Source organism: Aotus nancymaae, unplaced genomic scaffold (genome assembly GCF_030222135.1).
Source record: "Aotus nancymaae isolate 86718 unplaced genomic scaffold, 86718_ANA_hifiasm-v0.15.2.pri h1tg000057l, whole genome shotgun sequence".
NCBI lineage: Eukaryota > Metazoa > Chordata > Mammalia > Primates > Aotidae > Aotus > Aotus nancymaae.
The window spans coordinates 52,501,482-52,523,786 of record NW_026988471.1 but is presented as its reverse complement, the minus strand read 5'-3'; the positions used below and the strand labels follow the sequence as shown (position 1 = coordinate 52,523,786).

The 22,305-nt window shown below is 37.0% G+C and overlaps 1 protein-coding gene across 4 annotated transcripts in view; it reads left to right on the top strand.

Annotated features, from left to right (window-relative positions):
* Window positions 1–22,071, top strand: part of ASB3 (ankyrin repeat and SOCS box containing 3) — a 111,408-nt gene extending 89,337 nt beyond the window's left edge. For all 4 annotated transcript variants that reach the window (XM_012477194.2, XM_012477197.2, XM_012477195.3 and 1 more), the window contains 2 exons: window positions 1,647–1,780; window positions 21,381–22,071. In XM_012477194.2, coding sequence (XP_012332617.1) covers window positions 1,647–1,780; window positions 21,381–21,568 — 322 coding nt within the window. In that variant the 3' untranslated portion in view covers window positions 21,569–22,071. The remainder of the gene's footprint in view (window positions 1–1,646; window positions 1,781–21,380) is intronic.
* Window positions 22,072–22,305: the final 234 nt, after the last annotated feature.

The following is a 22,305-nucleotide window of genomic DNA, read 5'->3' as shown; positions in this document are numbered from 1 at the left end:
AACTGCTCTATACAATGTAATGGTCACTGTAGTAAAGTAACGATACATTTTTAGTGACATTATCGGTGCCGGTGAGATAAACTCACCGTTATATTAACTAAAACCGTGCAAACAGATTTACTTGTCATGTGTATGTTCAGATAACTGCGTAAAAATGACTTTGTGTTTAGTCACAGTAAGACTTAAAGCGCATTAAGGCAGAAAAATGAAATCATTAAAAAAGAATAAAGAACCAGAACCAAGTAACCTTTGGTATGAGACCCCTAGAAAGTCAAGGAAATTGTTTGTCTTTGAATATATTTTATCATTTCATTTATCCTCAGTATTTCCTGATAAGTTGTGATTTCACTGAGACCTGCTGAGAAACAAAATGTTTTTCCAAAACATCTGTGCTACACTTTAAGTTTTTCCTTATATGTTTGCATATTGGAGAATTAATTTGGAAAATAATTTTCATAATCTTTAGTTCGTCATTTCAAAGATATTTTGACTTCGAATTGCCAGAAATGTCTTTGAGATGATAAGCTTAGATTATTATTCAGCTTATTTTCTTTCCTTGTATTTCCTTTCTTTATTTAGTTGCTGCTCAGTAATATCTCTAAAAAGGTGACCTTGAGAAGGAACCCTAGTGATTTTTTTTCTCCAACCATTGTGATGGTAGGGGGGTGTCTAATTGAGTACAGGATGAGTAATCTTGTTAGGATTTCGGTTCTTTTAAAGTTTGACTAAATTTTAAAGCTTCTAAAAATATACTGAAGTTTCGAATCATTTCTAGTAATACTAATTTTTCATATAACTTTATGGTTTTAAAAGTATGTTTACTATGTTTTCTCATATTATTTTCACATATACTTCTCTGAAATGAGCAGATTATGTATTCTTATTTTGAAGAGCGGGAGCTAGAGCTTAAAAGAATTCAGGCAACCTGTTTATAAGTAGCAGAGGCAGTATTAAACATCAAGACTTTTCTTAAGCCTGTGAGCTTTCCATTAGGTTTCAAGTGCTTATAAATTCTAGGTTAGTCTCTTTTGAGTGGACTGGTAGGGAATCTGGCATTATTTTGAAAGAACAGAGGAAGACCTGTTTGGAACCCCTTATTTCAGTTCTTAAAGACAAATCTTATTCTGTTATATCGTTTAGGGCTGAATTTATAATGAGGGGAAGGTTCTTAGAGGAGAACAGCTATGCATCCATGGGAGTTGGGCAGAAAGAAGCCATTCCTGTACACTTGTACACTCAGTGTAGGGATAACTTGGGGTGTTTGGGCTTTATCCTTTTAGGATTATTAAATTATATGTCTGTAAGGATGACCAGTTTACATTTGGCAAGGTAGTCCAAATGGGAGGAAATAATAGCAGGTCCACTGATGTCACTGGTGCTGTCACCAATGAGAAGGAAAGTTCCTACTCTCTCTGAGGTTCCTCTTGTCATCTTAGACATCTACACACAAAGTCAGTTCCGTTAATAGGAACCTGTAGATGATTCTTCACATCCACTGATCTTGCCTCCAGTTACATAAATACTTTCCATGCCCTGGTTTTCTGTCTGCCTTCCTCATTGAGATTTTGTAAGAATGGTGTTTGTTTCCAGTATGAACGGTTGGCATGTTTTGTTTCTAATGTCATTTTAACATCTTGCTAACATAGGATTGACTCGGTCAGCATTGACACCCTTATCTTCACTTTGGAGTTTACTAATTGGAAGAGACTTCCGCCAGCTGTTGAAAACATGCTTTCTTCTCGTGCCTCAAGATCCTCTTGGATTCTACGTCAATATATTGGTAAGAAAGAATAACTTTTAAACACACTTCACTACTTTTCCTTCTCTTGCTTCTCTAGCTGTGTTGTAATTTTATGTGAAAAGATTCATTGGCAAACAGAAATTAGCATAATTTGCATTTTCTTATGTAAGGAAAAGATGGGGTTGTTAGGGAGATGGCTAGTAATTCCCTTCAGTAAAAATCATATCTGATTTTATAAGCTTAGCCTAAGGAATGTATAAAGAAAAGCAGATGTTTACTGATATTTTAATTTTATGATATCCTTTTATATTTAATAAAGATTATATAAGCTAAACTAGATCCTAAAAATCTGCTTATTCAGTAGTTATTTTGTGGTCAGAAAATGCTAAGCTCAATTTTTCCCTTTGGAGTATATGTGGCGTTATATTCTCTGTGTAATATTTTATCATCTCTAAAAGGAAATGTTACCATTCTTTTTTTTTTTTGAGACAGAGTCTTGGTCTGTTGCCAGGTGCCAGGCTGAGGTGCAATGGTGTGAGCTCGGCTCACTGCAACCTCCGCCTCCCGGATTCAGGCAATTCTCCTGCCCTAGCCTCCCAAGTAGCTGGGACTACAGGCGTGTGCCGCCATGCCCAGCTAATTTTTGTATTTTTTTAGTAGAGATGGGGTTTCACCATGTTGGCCAGGATGGTCTCGATCTCTTGACCTCATGATCTGCCTGCCTCGGCCTCCCAAGAAATGTTACCATTCTTTATACCTGTCCTTACTGAATGTTTACCAGTCTGTTGGTATGGTATAACTATGGAGATGAGCTGAGTGAACATTCTGTGAATTGGGTGATATTTTAAAGGACTATTCTAGAACAAAATTTCAACTTACCTCACAAAAAAAAAGTTTTTAAGCTAGTTGAAAAAAATGAAAGAACATACAGTGGGAGAAGATTTTGCACAAGGAATAAATTTAAATTAAACATAACATATGCATAATATCCCTGTTTACTTTTTCAGATTTTTTTTTTGTCTATATTTTGTTAACTATAGTATATGTCTTAAGTTAGGAAAATTATTTCTTCACTGCTAGTTTTACATGAAATATAACTCTTCATAAAACATTTTGAATATGTTTTTAACATGTGAACTTATGCATATGTAGAAATGTATCTTCTAATTTCTTGGAAAATTACATTTAAGTAAATTTTCTCAATCAAAAACAGACATTCAGGAAAATGAGCTTTTGAACTGAGGTGTATTCAAACTGTTAGGTTTCTGTTAAAGAAAAATAATTCATTTGGAGTCTTTGAGCCTCCTAGTATAGAATTTCTTTAATGATAATGTTGGAAAACTCACTGCATGTAACTCTTAATGTTGAGAATTGCATCTGCTTTTACTAATTGTGTATCTGCAGCAGTAGAGAACAAATATCTGTTCAGAACAGATAGACTATGGAACAATGGATTTGAGAACAGAGTTAAAAGAGGGAGCATATGCCAAATGGGAAAATTATTGCAATGTATCAATTAGTAAGGATATGTGAGACTTTACCCTGAAGACCTTAACATATGGCAGGTTTGTCCAGATGAAGGTAAAAATTGTGCATGAGTACCACATTACCCTGCAGTAGACTAAATCCATCAAGGGCTTCTTGTTTAATTAAGTACTAGGTAGAGCTTGTGTAGGGTAATAATCTTCATCTATTGAGAGATTTTTATTTTGGCTGAAGATTCAAAAAAGCGTTTCTCAGAGGCTTTTTCCTACCTAATGTAGCTAATGGTTTTCTGGTCTATTTCTCTAGCCAAGTCCTCTTTTCTTGTTTCCAGTCTCATATATCCAACTATCTTTTGGACATCTCCATTTGCTATCTTACATCTTGACATACCCAAAATTGAACTTGCTGTTTTTCCTACAGATTCTTCTGTTCTGTCTCCCTGTTTCCTGGCTAAGGAGGTGAGGTGGTTTGGGAGTGTTACTTACCAAGGGAGCGAGTTAACACTGGAAGCTATTTTGTTATTTGTTGTATCCATAGCATAGGGGAGATTTTGTTCTCCTGTAGACATTTGATAATGTCTCCAGACATTTTTTTGGTTGTCACAATTTATAGTGATGCTATTGCCATATAAGGCATAGAGGCCACGGATACTGCTAAGCATCCTACAGCACACAAGACAGCCTCCCACAACAAATAATTATCTCACTATAAATGTCAGTAGCGCTGAAGTTGAGAAATCCACAGTGACTCTTACGTTGTCCTATCGTGAAAGGCTTTTTATCCCTCTCCTTGTTACAGCCTACTTGTAAAAAGCTTGGGTCCCTCCTCCTACTTATATTGGTCTCTCAGGATATTCTTTGGTGCTTCCTTTTCTGCAGATAGTAGGCACCATTGCAGTGCTGGAATTTTTGTAAGACTGGGAGAAAAACTTAGTTGCCTGGGTTTCAGATGGGATTGTGATTTTCTTCCTTTCTATAATTCAAGGCTTTCTTGGGAGCACCCTTTTCTCATTAATTATCAGGATAATCAATTTCTGCATGTTGGTCATCTGGACTCCTTCCTTTACTGTCATTTTGAGCTACAGGATCTCTAGTAAGCAGAAACGTGATCAGAGTTTTAGTACCAATGGGCACAAGCCTAGCAGGACAACTCTTTGATTAACCTTTTTACAAGGCTGATATTCTTGCTTTTACCCCTCTTCCTCCAATAACTTATCATGATATTAACAACCACTGCTTTATCAATATACTGAATTTTTTTTTTTGAAAAGATACCTGTTGTACCTCTACCACTGTTGGTAAACTCTTAGCTAATTCCCAGCTTCCTAGCTCCACTAAGTATTCAGTATCTATCCCTGGGGAAAGATTTTTCTTCCATTTTTTATTTGAGCCCTTTTCAAGTCCTGGAGATGCCATGTACTTGGTCAAAATTATCCTTTCCTCTCCTTTTTCCTCCCTAAGTAAGTAGCAACTTGCCATGGTAGTTCATAAACAAAAGTAACAACGCATTTCTTGTTAATCATCTTTTAATCATTGAGTCAGATTTGTCTTCAAAAAGTTTCTTGCAACAGAAAGGAAATGTATACCACGTAAAATTTACTGAGTGGTTGCAGTTTCAGTAACAATCTTTTAAACAAGTACCTCTTACATGCCTCTTAGAAACATCAGCCTGACCACATAGCAATAGATGTCTTACTAAAAAATTTGCCAACTCCTGGTCTAACTAATTAAATTCTTATGGATAAAAGCATTTGGCTTTACTTCATCCTGAACCTTTAATGATTAGATACATACAATTCTATCCAGAGTGTTAAATGGATCTGGATCCTCCAAAGGATCCTTAAAGGACCCCAGGAAACTCTCTTGATCTTTTTATTTCAGTGTTTCCCTGCTTTGTTCTAAAAAGGGTTTAAAACAGTTTATATAATACATATATATTATCACAAAACAGTAAAACAGAAATTAAAAGTAGAAGGAAAAGAAAAATGAAAAAAACAACAACAGGATAGATGTAAAATCAAGTCAGGGAAAGCAGAGCAATGGGAATTTGGTACATATCTATGGTTAGGCTGTAAGTTGGCTCTGAGCTCTGTTGTCATTGACACTAGATGACAGGATTCATAAGATAAAATGTACTTGTTCCTTAGAAGTACAGATTTTCTTGGATGCTGTTACAGTTTCCTAGACAATGTTTTGGTAGCTATGATTTCTTGGGATTTTCTTTTACTAGTGTTCAGTATGGCCTGTTGTTATCATACCAAAGTACTATTCAGTAAAAGCAGTTCTTAAGTAGTCATTATAGTGTGGTTCAGGTACCCAGGCTTCTGTTGCTGTAACTTGACCAAGAGCTAGATTTTAGAATACCTGGAAACGGATGCCCTGTGTGCCTTTTGAACAGTTCTCTCTAAGTATTATATGTCTCAACTCAGTCTTTATTTTAATTTAATTATTTATTTTGGGAGACAGAGTCTTGCTCTGTTGCCCAAGCTGGAGTTCAGTGGCACAATCATGGCTCACTACAGCCTTGACCTCCTGGGCTCAAGCAGTCCTCCCACCTCAGCCTCCTGAGTAGCTGGGATCACAGGCATGTGCCACCACACCCAGCTACTTTTTGTATTTTTTGTTGAGACAGGGTTTTGCCATGTTGCCTGGGCTGCTTTTGAACTCTCAGTCTCAAGTGATTCTTCCACCTCGGCCTCCCAAAGGGCTGGGATTATAGGCATGAGACACTGTGCCTGGCTTCAGCTTAGTTTTTAATAGTGGCACATGGCAATGATTTCAAAGTTATACTACCTAAGAAGTATCAGAATGCAGATATTTTGTATTGCAAATTGGAATGAGAACATGTTTTGAAGTAACAGTTGATCTTAAAAGTAGAAGCAAAAGAAAAATGAAAAATGAAGGTTGATCTGTGGTAGGGTAAGTACTCCAAGAACATTATGAGGATTCCTAGCTAAATATGGTGGGCTAAGCAAATATCCAATTTAAGCAAAAATTTCCCTTGAAATTTTGAGCAATGCCCCTAGTTTTGAGCAGTGCTCTTTTCTCCCATGCCTTTCAAGATAAATCATCTGTGGTAAATACAGCAAGGTAACTACATATGATAATTTATTTTATGAGATTGTTAGATGCAGAAACAAAGCTTAGGATTATGAATAGTTGGTCTGTAATCTTTTCTGATAATAATGAACTATTCCAGTTGTCTGCTAAAGCCATTTCTAGTTTAAGATAGTAAGACATACTAGTTTTTAAAAGAATATTTGTTTTTCTGTTTTCTTTAGCAAGAACATCTTACTCAGTTTAGAACGTATCATTAAGTCACTTGTTAAAAAAATGAGAATTGGAGCACAACCTTATTTTATGCCAAAGAAAAATTTTAACTTTTCTGCTGACGTCAACCCTTTGGTAATGATCTGGTGCAGTTTCTGCATGGACAGCAGACAGAATATAATGGTTAAAGGTTGGAGCTCTTGAATTAAATAGACATGCCTCCATCACTTTCTAGCTATGGTGAAGTTACTTATATCTCTGAGCTTTGGTTTCCTCAATTATTAGAAGAGATGGTAATAGTAGCTACCTCATAGCTTTTCACAATAGATATTGTCATTGTGGCAGAGACCAATTCCATTTCATTTTTATCTTCCCTGGAACAAAGAAAGACTGCATTTTTCATCTTTGATTGTTAACGTGATTGGGGCAAGTGGTCAAAGCATAAACCATTGCATGTAAGCACTCTTTGCTTTCCCTTCCCTTGCTGAAGCAATTTGAAAGCTCATGTTTGAGATGGATGGATGACACCTGGGACACTCAAGTGTCACTTGAGGAGAATTGTGTGACCTGCAGAGGATTTTGCATGAGCAAGAAATAAACCTGTGTTGTATTGCGACACTGGTTTTTAGGGTTTATTTGTTACCAAAGCATAACCTAGCCTATAGCCAAGTTAACTTATAACCAGATCCTATTCCAGAGTCACTGACCAACGAAAGGTCAATAAAAGCAACAAATAGGTCAGGCGTGGTGGCTTATGCCTGTAATCGCAGCACTTTGGGAGCCGAAGTGGGAGGATTGCTTGAGGCTAGGAGTTCAAGACCAGCTGGGCAACATGGCAAGGTCCCATCTCTACGAAATAAAATAAGAAAATTAGCCAGGCATGGTAGTGAATGACTGTAGTCTCGGCTACGTGGGAGGCATAGGCAGGAGAATCGCTTGAGCCCAGGAGATCAAGCCTGCAGTGACCTGTTTTCATGCCACTGCACTCCGGCCTGGGTGACAGAGCCTGACCCTATCTCTTAAAAGAAAAAAAAAAAGAACTACAAATAATGGAGCAGAATACTTGGCAAGAATATTTATATGAGTGCTCTATGGTGTCCTTATTCAACTATAGCCCACCTGCTCCTTATTTTAAACCTTGATATGCAAAGCCCTAACTTACGGTTTTAAAAGCACATGTTCAGTAAACTAAGAAGTCTCAAAGTTTGGTGTGAAGTGGGGTAATAATGGGCCTTTTAAAATATATGGGATAAATTGTGCAGTTTGTCTACCATGGGGGCCATGCCCATAGAGTTAATAAAGCTAAATATTTAGTGAGAATCAGAGCCCACTCTGAATAAGAGCCCACAGTGGTTCTTAACTCTAGAGGCATTTCCCCTGGATGTTGTTCATCTGGGTGAGGCATTATTACTAAGAACCCTGTCAGTAATTGCCTGTCATCTTAAAAACGTGGACACATGACCTTTCATTTGTTGAGTGGGGAATTTTCAACCTCCCAGACATCAGCCATGTTGTGGACCCTCACAAGTTTAGCAGATTCATGCCTTGGTTAACACTGCCTGCATTTTGCTCTTACTTCTAGTTAAATCTGTAAGAGCCAGACTGATGTTTTTATTTTTGTTTTTTTTAAATGAGAAATTTATAGTTAAACTTGAAATTTTAACAGAGTTCCAACTGCCCACTTACAATTTTAACTTCACATAGCCTCTTGCTAATCCAAGTTTTTTGGGTTTTATTTTTGTGGGGAAATTCATATTAAACTAAATACTAAAGGGTTGTACCCACATTTCCTGGGACATTTTGCTGTGAAAACTATTTTAAAGTTATCACCATGTTTGTTGGTACATTAAGAAAGGAGAAATTATTGCCTTAGAGTAGTTGAACAGAGGTTTTTTTGTTTTTTTTTAAATTATGTGTGTGTGTGTGTTCTAATATGGTCATCAATATTGGTTTGAAAGCCCATCCCACTCTTTCCACATATTCACTTTATTGGATATATGTGTAAACAGGCCCCTGGAGCATGCATATCCCAATTAAATTAAAAGAAAAAAATATTTTCTGAATCTCAAATATCCATTTTAAGGCCAGTAGGGAACAGAAAAGTGATAACTATAACAGAGATTACAATGTTATTTTTGCAACCAAGTGAATAGTAATCTCCCTAGACTTATTACACCTTTAAGTTCTATTTGTAAGTTACATCATTTAGAAATTTCCTATTAAAATTAGTGCCGCCATTTGGGAGATATTCCCCACAGGGAGGCAGTTCATTCATTTCTCACTGGTTTCAGATCGTATCCCAGAAGACTTTCTACCATCCCTTTAATTTAGGTCTTCCAAAATGATCAACTATATAAGTAATATGTGAATTACATTAAGTAAAATTTTAAAGAATCTTAAAATGGTGATTGTTTATCCAGGCTCTGTGAAGCAAAAATTATCAGTGGGCAGATAGATGAAACTTTGTTAAAATTTTAAGTTAACTACAAATGTCTCTTTAAAAAATTTTTTTTTAAAAACAAAAAACTTTTAAGTCTGACTCTTAATTCTAGTAATAAGAATAAACTGTAGGATATTTACTAGATTCCTGTCTGAAATAAGTATTATGAAAAAGCTTGTATTAAATATCATCCAGCTTTTTCGGGAACTGAAGAAGATTAGAAGGAAAAGTCTCTTGTTGGGCCAGCCATGGTGGCTCACGCCTGTAATCCAAGCACTTTGGAGGCCAAGGCGGGCGGATCACCTGAGGTCGGGAGTTCAAGACCAGCCTGACTAACATGGTGAAACCCCATCTTTAAAAAAAAAAAAAAAGGTTTCTTGTTGTAGTTGCCTAGATGACAGCTCCCTTGAAAATGAAAAAATTAAAGGTGGCTAATATATAAAAGGCACAAAACCATGGTTCTGAGGAGGGTTTTGGGGGCAATGCGTGAAAAACTGTTAAGAGGTTAAGGCAGAGTTCATGGCCCTTGGTTAGAAAATGAAATACACCATTTATTTTCTTTATGATTTGTCTTTCTTGGTAGGCCCAAATTACAGAATTTAGAACCTTAGAAATTAGAGTAACCGTCCAGAAGTAGAACTGACCCAATCATGAGAGCTCTCATTTTACCTAAGTTTTCTCTTGGTTCTCAAGATGATTGAAGGAAGCTATAGAGAGGAGCACTTCAAGAGGTTTCTTTCATGAAACTTCAAAAAGGGACTGGGAACAGAATCATGTGATAATAAGGCGGCTTAAAAAAGGCTGTTGTAAATGTAGCACTAGAACCTCACTTCTGCATCCCTCTTGCTGCTTCTGTCATGGCCCTTTTTGAGAGTGTTCCCATGTGACAAGTTTCTCAGAGGATCAGCCCAGGGCACTGGATGAATCTGCTAAGAGCAGATCATTCGCTCCTGGATCATAGCATCCACTGGGATTGTGGACTTTAGGACCCACCATTAGTTACATAAAGAAGGACTATATTGTGTGAAATGTCAGCCAGTGCCCTTTCTCCAGGTTAAATGTGTGATCAGCTCTAGAGTATGTGACTTTGGGGAAAATTCTTTGTAATATGGTTCATGTTGTTTGGATAGGGATTCATAGTTGGTGCAGAATTCATCTTGAGAAGACAAAGAAGTAGATGTAGATCGAGAAAGAGGCAGTGGCCGTAATCCTCTTCTTTTTGGTCTGTCCATACCACATATATCTGTGGACTCATTTTTTAGTGGCTGTTGAGATAATGGGCCACAAAATTTTAACAGGAAAGTAGGAAGTTAGAATGTGCTAAATGTTAGAAATAAAATTGAAACATGAAAAGACTGTCTTCTATGAGGACATTTTTTATTTTCTCTGGTGGAGGAAAGGTGGACAGGTAGTACCTTAGTTTGGTGATACTGCGCAGCTGCTTTAATTGCAGGTGAGAAAGTTCTTCCATTTTTGGAGAAACACTGGTTACAGTTGATAGGTTACCATATATGGTCAGTTGTACTTTGTAAATATCCTCCAGATCCATCCTTATTCCATTTTTTTCTGCTACTGCCTTTGTTGATTGCAATGATCGTTTCTGACTTACTTGACTTCAGTACACTCCTGAGTGCTCAGCTTCTGTTATTCTCAAAATCACTGTTAAATAAAACATGTTTGAATATACCATGCCCCTTAAAAAAGAGAATGTAATAGAACTCCATTTCTCTTAGAATAAAGGTCAAACTCTATCAAGGCACATAAGGCTCTTCATACTCTGGCCCTTTCCATGCCTCCTCATGCTGTCCCACTATGAGTACCACATATTAGTACTTGCCTTCCTTAATACTACACCTCACAGATGTGCTAACATTTTCTCCAAGATGTGAAAATCTTCTGACCAACATTCCTCCCTGTTCCTTTTAATGTTATTGATTCTTACTTGTAGCAATGCAGCTCTAAATCAGCTCCTCCTCAGCGTATGTTTCATAACACTCACTCTTCTAACCATTTCCTCTCTCCTTTACATATTGGCTATGTTAAGGGTCTCATCAGGTTTCCTAACACCTGGTATTTAACTCTCATACTGCATTGCCTTTGCAGATTTTTGAGAGCTCACCCTTTAAAAACAGAAGACATTTTTCACATTCTCCTTATCTCATCATAAAAATATCTTCTCGGCTTAACTCCATGAGATGTTTCCTGTAAACTGGAGAGAAGGTGGTGGGACTACCCAAGATAAACTGGCTCAGTCCAAAAGCTTTTGAACATTGGATGGTGGGAGGTTAGCTTCTGTCTAGTTGCTTCCAGTGACAAAATATTTGTAATGAAATTCTCTTTGTCATAATCAGTGAGAGCCATGAGAATCATTATGGTTGACTCCTAAAACTATTCATCTAAATTTAATTCTGATAATCTCCTTTATCCACTAATTAGGAAGTATTTACTCTCCGGAATATTAAAAGCAATAATAATGAACTTGGTTTGATATGATTGGGTAGAGTGGCCTAATTGAAGGTGGAAAGGTGGCTGGGACAGAAGCTTTAGCTTCTTATACTCTGTCCATTTGAGAACTTCTAACCACTCAATCTGTAGTGTTGGTTCCAATTGTGGGCCACTGGCAGAAGTCTTCAGTAAAGAGAGGCTCTCATGGAAGTATTTTTATAGGAGGACATGTACAAATCTAGTTATTTATTAATTCCTTAATGAGTAGATTCCTTAATTACATGTTAGGTGTGTATCAGACACTGGTTTAAAATCTGTGAATGATAGAGCTAAAGCATCTACATTTAAAAAGTAGAAGAACTCCAAATAACCTAATGATGCATCTTAAAGAACTAGAAAAGCCAGAGCAAACCAAACCCAAAATTATTAGAAGAAAATAAATATTAAAGAGCCAGGCATGGTGGCTTATGCCTGTAATCCCAACATTTTGGGAGGCTGAGATGGGTCGATCACCTGATATCAGGAGTTCAAGACCAGCCTGGTCAACATGGTGAAAAACCATCACTACTAAAAATACAAAAAAAAAATAAAAATTAGCCAGGCATGGTAGTGGGTGCCTGTAATCCCAGCTAATGGGGAGGTTGAGGCAGGAGAATCGCTTGAACCCAGGAGGTGGGGGTTGCAGTGAGCTGAGATCATGCCATTGCACTCCAGCCTGGGCAACAGAGTGAGACTCCATTCCCCCCACAAAAAAAAACTGATGAAAGAAATTGAAGAGGATACACCAAAAAAGGAAACATATTCCATGTTCATGGATTGAAAAAATCAACATTGTTAAAACGGCCATAGTACTTACAGCAATCTACAGATTCAATGTAATTCCTATCAAAATACCAATGACATTCTTCACAGAAATAGAAAAAACAATCCTAAAATTTCTACAGACCAACAAAAGACTCATTAAAGGAATCCTGAGCAAAAAGAACAAAACTGGAAGAATCACATTACCTGGCTTCAAATTGTACTACAAAGCTATAGTAACTAAAACAGCCTGGTAATGGCATAAAAACAGACACATAGATCAATGAAACAGAATAGAGAACCCAGAAACAAATACTGATACCTACAGTGAACTCATTTTCAACAAAGGTGCCAAGAACATATGCCGGGAAAAGGACAGTCTCTTTATTACATGGTGCTGGGAAAACTGATACCCATATGCAGAAGAATAAAACTAGACCCCAATCTCTGGCCATATATAAAAATCAAATCAAAATGCATTAAAGACTTAAATCTAAGACCTCAAACTACTAAAATAAAACTTTGGGGAAACTCGCCAATACATTGAATGGGGCAAAGATTTATTGAGCAATACCCCAGAAGCACAGGCAACCAAAGCAAAAATGGACATATGGGATCACATCAAGTTTAAAAGTTTCTAATACACAGCAAATGAAACAGTCAACAAAGAGAAGAGACAGCCCACAGAAGGGGAGAAAATATTTGCAAACTACCCATCTGCCAAGAGATTAATAACCGGAATTTACCAGGAGCTTAAAAGACTCTATAGGGGGAAAAAAAAAAATACATATATATATATATATATAATCATCCAGTTAAAAATGGGCAAAAGATCTGAATAGACATTTCTCAAAAGGAAACATACAAATGACAAACAGGCATATGAAAAGGTGCTCCACATCATTGATCATCAGAGAAATACAAATCGAAATTACAATGAGATACCATCTCACCCAAGATAAAATGGCTTTTATCCGAAAGACAGGCATTAATAATTGCTGGCAAGGATTTGGAGAAGATAGAACCGCATACACTCTTGGTAGGAATGTAAATTAATACAAGCACCATGGAGAACAGTTTGAAGGTTCCTCAAAAAAATAAAAATAGACCTACCATGTGATTTAGCAGTGGCACGGTGTCGGCTCACTGCAACCTCTGCCTCCTGGGTTCAAGCAATTCTCCTGCCTGAGCCTCCTGAATAGCCAGGACTACAGACACACGCCACCACACCCGGCTAATTTTTGTATTTTTAGTAGATATGGGGTTTTACCATGTTGGCCAGGATGGCATGATCCACCCACCCTAGCCTCCCAAAGTGTTGGGATTACAGGTGTGAGCCACTGCGCCCAGCCTGTTATGTGATTTTCTTGTGAAAAGTATGTCACCTGGAAAAACTCTTACGTTGACATACTTAAAATACTTGGAAATAGTTCCCCTCTGTTTTGAATTGCATTTAGTAAAAATGCAAAACTCTCTAATTAGCTGATAAACTGATTGATACAGGAAAAGACAGAAATTTACAGATGAATTTTGACAACAACTTTTTCATAATTGCTAGAAAAGCTAGAATAGAATCCTGATTTAGTTCAGCTAAGCCACAGTGTACTTCTTCAATTTGGATCTTTTTTAGCTACCCAGCCTTTACAATCCATGTTTCAAAATAAACTGGGCCTAGAACCAACTCTTGGAATTGCTAGGTCACTAAGAATTAAATTAATAAAACCTAGTCAATCACCTTGTTCTTGTTAAAAGGTTAATATTTAAAGGAGTCTTATACTTTTAATTAAAAATGAAATTATTTAAGATAACTATCTTATTTCATATTGCTTTATTTTAATTTTATTTGATAGTACAGTAATGTTTGGTTAATAATATACATGTAATTTATATGTAAAATATATACATTGGGGTTCTGTGCTCAGAGACTTTACTAACTGAGTGTTCAATCAAAACATATGGAGATCATTAGATTCTGTGGTGCCTAGGATTTATGTGGTATTTTACTTTATAAAATGTTTTTGCAACTGTGTTCTAACTTAAACCTCATCAACAACCTTTTGATGCAGGGAAGAGTCATTATGCCCATTTTGTAGATAAGGCATTACTCTCATTTTATGGAGAGGGAACTGAAAGTCAGAGCATTTAGATGACTTGCGCAAGGTCACACATCTAGTTAATAGTGGCTTTTCAACGCCAGCACAGGTCTTATTACTAGATGGTGCTTTTCCATTTAATCCATTCATTGCCTCTCTACTGGTGTTTCCAAGTTTTGACTTCATGTCCTAATCTATTACTTATTTTTCAGAGTCCTCAGGTACTCATTTGTGTGTGTGTGTGTTTTCTCTAGAGGTTTTAGTTATAGTCAGTGAGAGAGAAAGAGAGAGAGAACACAAGTAAATTAAGAAAAATTGAGAAGAAAAGGATGGAAGCCAACCAGAAAGACAATATATTAATGATGAAAATAGAAATGGTAGTAGATGGCTCAAAAGTCAAATAAATGCATTTGGTGTGGAAAACATTACAAAGGAACCAGAGAAATGTAGTTCAGGCAGATAGGTTGGTTGAACATTGGCCTGAGGGCATGTTGGAGATGAATGGTTGTAGAAAATATAGTGGGTGTGTATGATGTAGATATAGTTTTGTGCTGTAGTAAAGTTGGCATTTATAAGCATAATGAATTAAGAGTTGTGAGGTTTATTTTGATCATTGTGTTTGCTTTTAACAAAACTTTATATAACATAACATGTAGTCTTCTATTTTGATTGTTCTGCCAGTACATATAATAAAATGAACAAAATAGAGGAATTCTCTATAGGAATGCAAAGTTAAAGTTTACTTGTATGCTAATAGATCTATAGATAAATTAAGTTGAACATACTCAATAAAAAATTATTGGGTCAGAAAAGCGACTTAAAAGTATAGCATGGTTTCAGACATCATTTTCTAGGTTTTACAATCACTACCATAATCCCAAGAACATGGAGAATAAAAAAATAAATTTCAATCCACAGATGATGCATTCTATATGTAGTTTGTGTATACATTTTAAATTAGAATATTTAAAGTATATATGGTGTTTTGGTCACCTGCTTTAAGGTGAATTTCTGTTAACTGACCGATTGTCATTTGTGATCTCTAAGAGGGCTTCCTTATGCTTGATAGCTGAACATAGTCAATCTACTTAAACCTTTGGAGAGCTGTGGTGTTTGCATCTTGGCCATGCTTTCCATATCTATTCCTGCTGTTTCCTCCCGTGGCCCCTTTACCTGTGTTTTCCCTTCTTTCAAGTGAGAACAATAATTTCTCCTTTAAGTTTATAGAAAAGGGTCAAATTTAAATCAGATATAGATATGAAAAAAGTAGGAAATAAATGTGCTATATACTATAGATACAGTAATCTTTATACATATAGTAGGGAATCTATGACTCATGGTTTAAGAAAATGTCCATCTTAGACTCAGGTTTTATGTACAAACTTTTGCTTTCTTATCTGGCATTTTGAAACACCAGTTTGAGTGATTTCTTTAATTCTGAATACATTAAACTAAACCTAAACTAGTCAACTAAAAACAATGATGAGTTAACTTCTGTGGCTTGGAAGATATTGAAGATGTTAGAGAATTAATTTGTCTCAAGCCCTGTGGGTATTAGAGTTTAAAGAACCCTAGACCTGGAATCAGACTAGCTGGTCTAGTATCAGCTGTGCTCTTGATAGTACGTGTCTTTGATGTTCTGATCCTGGTCTGTTAATCATTGTTACATTTCACAGGGATTTATAAAAGATTTCTTGTACTAACAAAAGACTTCAGGTCTGATTTACATAAAAGCAGACATTAACTTCTTTATTTAACACTTTTCATCTTGGAAAATGAAACTGCTATCATATGATTCCTTTTTTTTTGAGATGGAGTTTCACTCTTGTTGCCTAGGCTGGAGTGCAATGACACCATCTTGGCTCACTGCAACCTGTACCTCCTGGGTTCAAGCGATTCTCCGGCCTCAGCCTCCCTAGTAACTGGGATTACAGGCATGTGCAACCATACCTGGCTAATTTTGTATTTTTAGTAGAGATGGGGGTTTCACCATGTTGGTCAGGCTGATTTTGAACTCCTGACCTTAGGTGATCTGCCTGTCTCACCCTCCCAAAGTGCTGGAATTACAGGTGTGAGCCACCACACCTGACCTATCATACAATTCTTAATTATGTTCATGTGGATTGTCCTTTAATTGGTAATTAGCTTTTGGCTGCAGTGGCTTGTCAGATACACACACACACACACACACACACACACACACACACACACACACACAGGCTTCAAGATTCAGTTTGAATCCTGGCTGTGCTTTTTACTAGCTCTGTGACTTTAGAAAGTTGTTTTTTCAATTGCTGAGCGATTTCATCACCACCAGGCCTGCCTTACAAGAGCTCCTGAAGAAAGTACTAAACAAGGAAAGGAACAACCAGTACCAACCACTCCAAAAATGTACCAAATAGTAAAAACCATCAACACAATGAAAAAAAATGCGTCAACTAATGGGCAAAACATCCAGCTAGCATCAAAATGGCAGGATCAAATTCACACATAACAATATTAACCTTAAATGTACATGGGCTAAATGTCCCAATCAAAAGACATGGACTGGCAAATTGGATAAAAAGTCAAGACCCATCGGTGTGCTGTATTCAGGAAACCCATCTCATGTGCAGGGACACGCATAGGCTCAAAATAAAGGTATGGAGGAAGATTTATCAAGCAAATGGAGAGCAAAAAAAAGCAGGAGTTGCAACCCTAGTCTCTGATAAAATAGACTTTAAACCAACAAAGATCAAAAGAGACAAAGAAGACCATTACATAATGGTAAAAGGATCAATGCATCAAGAACAGCTAACGATCCTAAATATATACGCACCCATTACAGGAGCACCCAGGTACATAAAGCAAGTTCTTAATGACCTACAAAGAGACTTAGACTCCCACACAATAATAGTGGGAGACTTTAACACTCCACTCTCAATATTAGACAGATCAATGAGACAGAATATTAACAAGAATATCCAGGACTTGAACTCAGATCTGGACCAAGTGGAACTAATAGACATCTACAGAACTCTCCACCCCAAATCCACAGAATATACATTCTTCTCAGCACTGCATTGCACCTACTCTAAAATTAACCACATAATCGGAAGTAAATCACTCAGCAAATGCAAAAGAACAGAAATCATAACAAACAGTCTCTCAGACCACAGGGCAATCAAATTGGAACTCAGAATTAAGAAACTAACTTGGAACCGCACAACTTCATGGAAACTGAACAACTGGTTCCTGAGTGTTGACTGGATAAACAATGAAATGAAGGCAGAAATAAAGATGTTCTTTGAAACCAGCGAGAACAAAGACACAACATACCAGAATCTCTGGGACACATTTAAAACAGTGTCTAGAGGGAAGTTAATAGCAATAAATGCCCACAAGAGAATCGAGGAAAGATCTAAAATCAACACCCTATCTTCAAAATTGAAAGAGCTAGAGGAGCAAGATCAAAAAAACTCAAAAGCTAGAAGAAGACAACAAATAACTAAGATCAGAGCAGAACTGAAAGAGATAGAGACACAAAAAATGCTTCAAAAAATCAGTAAATCCAGGAGTTTGTTTTTTGAAAAGATGAACAAAATAGACTGCTAGCCAGATTAATGAAAAAGAAAAGGGAGAAGAATCAAATAGATGCAATAAAAAATGATAAAGGGGATATCATCAATTCCACAGAAATACAAACTACAATCAGAGATTACTACAAACAACTCTATGCACATAAACCAGTAAACCTGGAAGAAATGGATAAATTCCTGGACGCTTGCACCCTCCCAAGCCTGAACCAGGAAGAAGTTGAAACCCTGAATAGACCAATAACAAGGGCTGAATTTGAGGCAGCAATTAATAGCCTACCAACCAAAAAAAGTCCAAGTCCAGACGGGTTCACAGCTGAATTCTACCAGACATACAAACAGGAGCTGGTACCATTCCTTCTGAAACCATTCCAAACAATCCAAAAAGAAGGAATCCTTCCCAAATCATTTTATGAGACCAACATCATCCTGATACCAAAATCTGGCAGAGACTAAACAAAAAAAGAAAACTTCAGGCCAATATCTATGATGAACATAGATGCAGAAATCTTCAATAAAATACTGGCAAACCAATTGCAACAGCACATCAAAAAGCTTATCCATCACCATCAAGTAGGCTTCATCCCGGGGATTGCAAGGCTGGTTCGACGTATGCAAGTCTATAAATGTAATCCACCACATAAACAGAACCAAAGACAAAAACCACATGATTATCTCAATAGATGCAGAGAAGGCCTTTGACAAAATTCAACCGCCCCTTATGCTAAAAACTCTGAATAAACTAGGTATCGACGGAACACATCTCAAAACAATAAAAGCTATTTACAACAAACCTACAGCCAATATCATACTGAATGGGTAAAAACTGGAAGCATTCCCTTTTAAATCTGGCACTAGACATGGATATGCTCTCTCACCACTCCTATTCAATGTAGTATTGGAAGTTCTAGCCAGAGCAATCAGGCAAGAAAAAGAAATAAAAGAGTATTCAATTAGGAAAGGAGGAAGTCAAATTGTCTCTATTTGCAGACGACATGATTGTATATTTAGAAGACCCCACCGTCTCAGTCCAAAATCTCCTGAAACTGATAGGCAACTTCAGCAAAGTCTCAGGATACAAAATCAACGTGCAGAAATCACAAACATTTCTATACACGAATAACAGACTAACAGAGAGCCAAATCATGAGCAAACTCCCATTCACAATTGCTACAAAGAGAATAAAATACCTAGGAATACAACTAACAAAGAATGTAAAGGACTCTTCAAGGAGAACTACAAACCACTGCTCAAGGAAATAAGAGAGGACATAAACAGATGGAAAAACATTCCATGCTCATGGTTAGGAAGAATCAATATTGTGAAAATGGCCATACTGCCCAAAGTAATTTATAGATTCAATGCTATCCCCATCAAGCTACCAATAACCTTCTTCACAGAACTGGAAAAAACCACCTTAAACTGCATATGGAACCAAAGGACAGCCCGCATAGCCAAGACAATCCTAAGCAAAAAGAACAAAGCTGGAGGTATCACACTACCTGACTTCAAACTATACCACAAGGCTACAGTAATCAAAACAGCATGGTACTGATGCCAAAACAGAGATATAGACCAATGGAACAGAACAGAGGCCTCGGAGGCAATGCCACACATCTACAACCATCTGATCTTTGACAAGTAAGCAATGGGGAAAGGATCCCCTGTTTAACAAATGGTGTTGGGAAAACTGGCTAGCCATGTGCAGAAAGCAGAAACTGGACCCCTTCCTAACATCTTACACTAAAATTCTCCAGATGGATTAAAGACTTAAATATAAGACCTAACACCATAAAAACCCTAGAAGAAAACCTAGGCAAAACCATTCAGGACATAGGCATAGGCAAGGACTTCATGACCAAAACACCAAAAGCATTGGCAGCAGAAGCCAAAGTAGACAAATGGGACCTAATTAAACTCCAGAGCTTCTGTACAGCAAAAGAAACAATCATTAGAGTGAACCAGCAGCCAACAGAATGTGAAAAAATTTTGCAATCTACCCATCTGATAAAGGGCTAATATCCAGAATCTGCAAAGAACTAAAACAGATTTATAAGAAAAAAACAAACAAACCCATCCAAAAGTGGGTGAAGGATATGAACAGACACTTTTCAAAAGAAGACACATATGAGGCCAACAGACCTGAAAAAATGCTCATCATCACTGATAATTAGAGAAATGCAAATCAAAACCACATTGAGATACCACCTCACGCCAGTTAGAATGGTGATCATTAAGAAATCATTAAGAAAACAGATGCTGGAGAGGATGTGGAGAAATAGGAACACTTTTACACTATTGGTGGGAGTGTAAACTAGTTCAACCATTGTGAAAGACAGTATGGCGCCTCCTCAAGGACCTAGAAATAGAAATTCCATTTGACCCAGTAATCCCATTACTGGGTATATATTCAAAGGATTGTAAATCATTCTGTTACAAAGACACATGCACACGTATATTCATAGCGGCACTATTTACAATAGCAAAAGACTGGAAACAACCAAAATGCCCATCAACCATAGACTGGACAGGGAAAATGTGGCACATATACACCATGGAATACTATGCAGCCATAAAAAATGATGAGTTTGTGTCCTTTGTAGGGACATGGATGAATCTGGAAACTATAATTCTCAGCAAACTGACACAAGAACAGAAAATCAAATACCACATGTTCTCACTCATAGGCAGGTGATGAACAATAGGAACACATGGACATAGGGAGGGGAGCATCACACACTGGGGTCTGTTGGGGGTCCCAAGGGAGGGACAGCGGGGAGTTGGGGAGATCAGGGAGGGATAATGGGGAGAAATGCCAAATGTAGGTGATGGGGGGATGGAGGCAGCAAACCATATTGCCATGTGTGTTCCTGTGCAACAATCCTGCATGATCTGCACATGTACCCTAGAACCTAAAGTACAATCAAAAAAAAAAAGTTGTTTTTTCATCTCTACAATAGCCTGATAATATGTACCTCATGAAGTTAATGAAGATAAAAAGAGAATTTGAGTGAAGTACATGGGCGTATGGCATAGAAGGCACTCAGTAAATACTCCCTTTCTCTCAGATCCAATTCAGAAATTCTGTGTTGTGAATTAAAAGGAAAGTTTGCAAGCTGTACATTTATTCACTTGATGTGGTAAGTCTGGAAACCATTTGTAATGAAATAGACTAAGAGGAAGGTAGTATTTGCTACTATGAGCTTCTACCATTTCTAAAGTTAGTTCATCCATTTCTTAAGTTCAGGTATTGTCAGATATTTAGAATTTGAACATTTAGTGTTTGTGACCCTCGATACTGAATGTGTGACCAACAACTGAAGGGAGAGAAGCCAGTTAAAGGCTGTAGAAAAGAATAAATAGGGTTTATTGTGGTCATCCTGACTTAAAGTAGTCTTCTTTCAAAGTAATTCTAAGCAGCATATCACTTTTATTACAGAGTTGGGAAAAGAAAAAAGGTGAATTTACATTAATGTGCTGTTACATCTTTCTGTTTAAAAAATTTTCACCTTGCTTTTTTTGTTTCTCCAGCCACTATTCCATCCCTGACCCATCTTTGTCGTTTGGAAATTCGGTCCAGTCTAAAATCAGAACGTCTCCGGTCTGACAGTTTTATTAGTCAGTTGCCACTTCCCAGAAGCCTACATAATTATTTGCTCTATGAAGATGTTCTGAGAATGAATGAGGTTCCAGAACTGGAAGCTATTCAAGATGGATAAATCAGTGAAACTACTTAACACAGCTCATTTCTTTCTCTGAAAAACCACCGAGACAAAAGAGCCATAGAGTACAAGTTTTTATGATTTTATAGTTAAAAGGTGATTATTGTTTGTGATGTAGGTTAAGTTTTGGGGGGCTAGTAGTTTAATGTGTATGTTTATGTTTACAACTAGCCTTCCCAGTTAAAAAAGAAAAAAATTGTAAATCTCACTTATATTACTTTATTGCAGCTTCATCACCAGTATATTATATGTTGTAATATTTATTTACCTGACCATGTTCTGCTTTATTTTGTTAATAAACTGTGATGCTGCTTCTAGTGCTAAACATGGCATATTTCCACCTATGATTCGTGTTTACCTGGTGCTAGGAGCTCAGAATGGAATTCATAAAGCTTCACTGGAAGTGTATACAGCCGTGGTGTTGAATCTGTTATTATCATCATTATTGTATTTGGACTTGAATATCTCATGCTTATTAAAGAACAAGTTTTCCTATTTTATGACATTTCGTTTTCATCTCTTAATTCAGTCACTTATTATTTCTTTTTTTGAGATGGAGTCTTGCTTTGTCGCCCAGGCTGGAGTGCAGTGGTGTAATCTCAGCTCACTGCAATCTCTGCCCCAGGGTAATTCAGTCACTTTTATGAAGAATTGATATTCATTGCCTTTTCACATGTAAACTCACAGGAAAAAATTCTTTTAAAAATATAGAAAAATCATATTGTTGGTTTTTC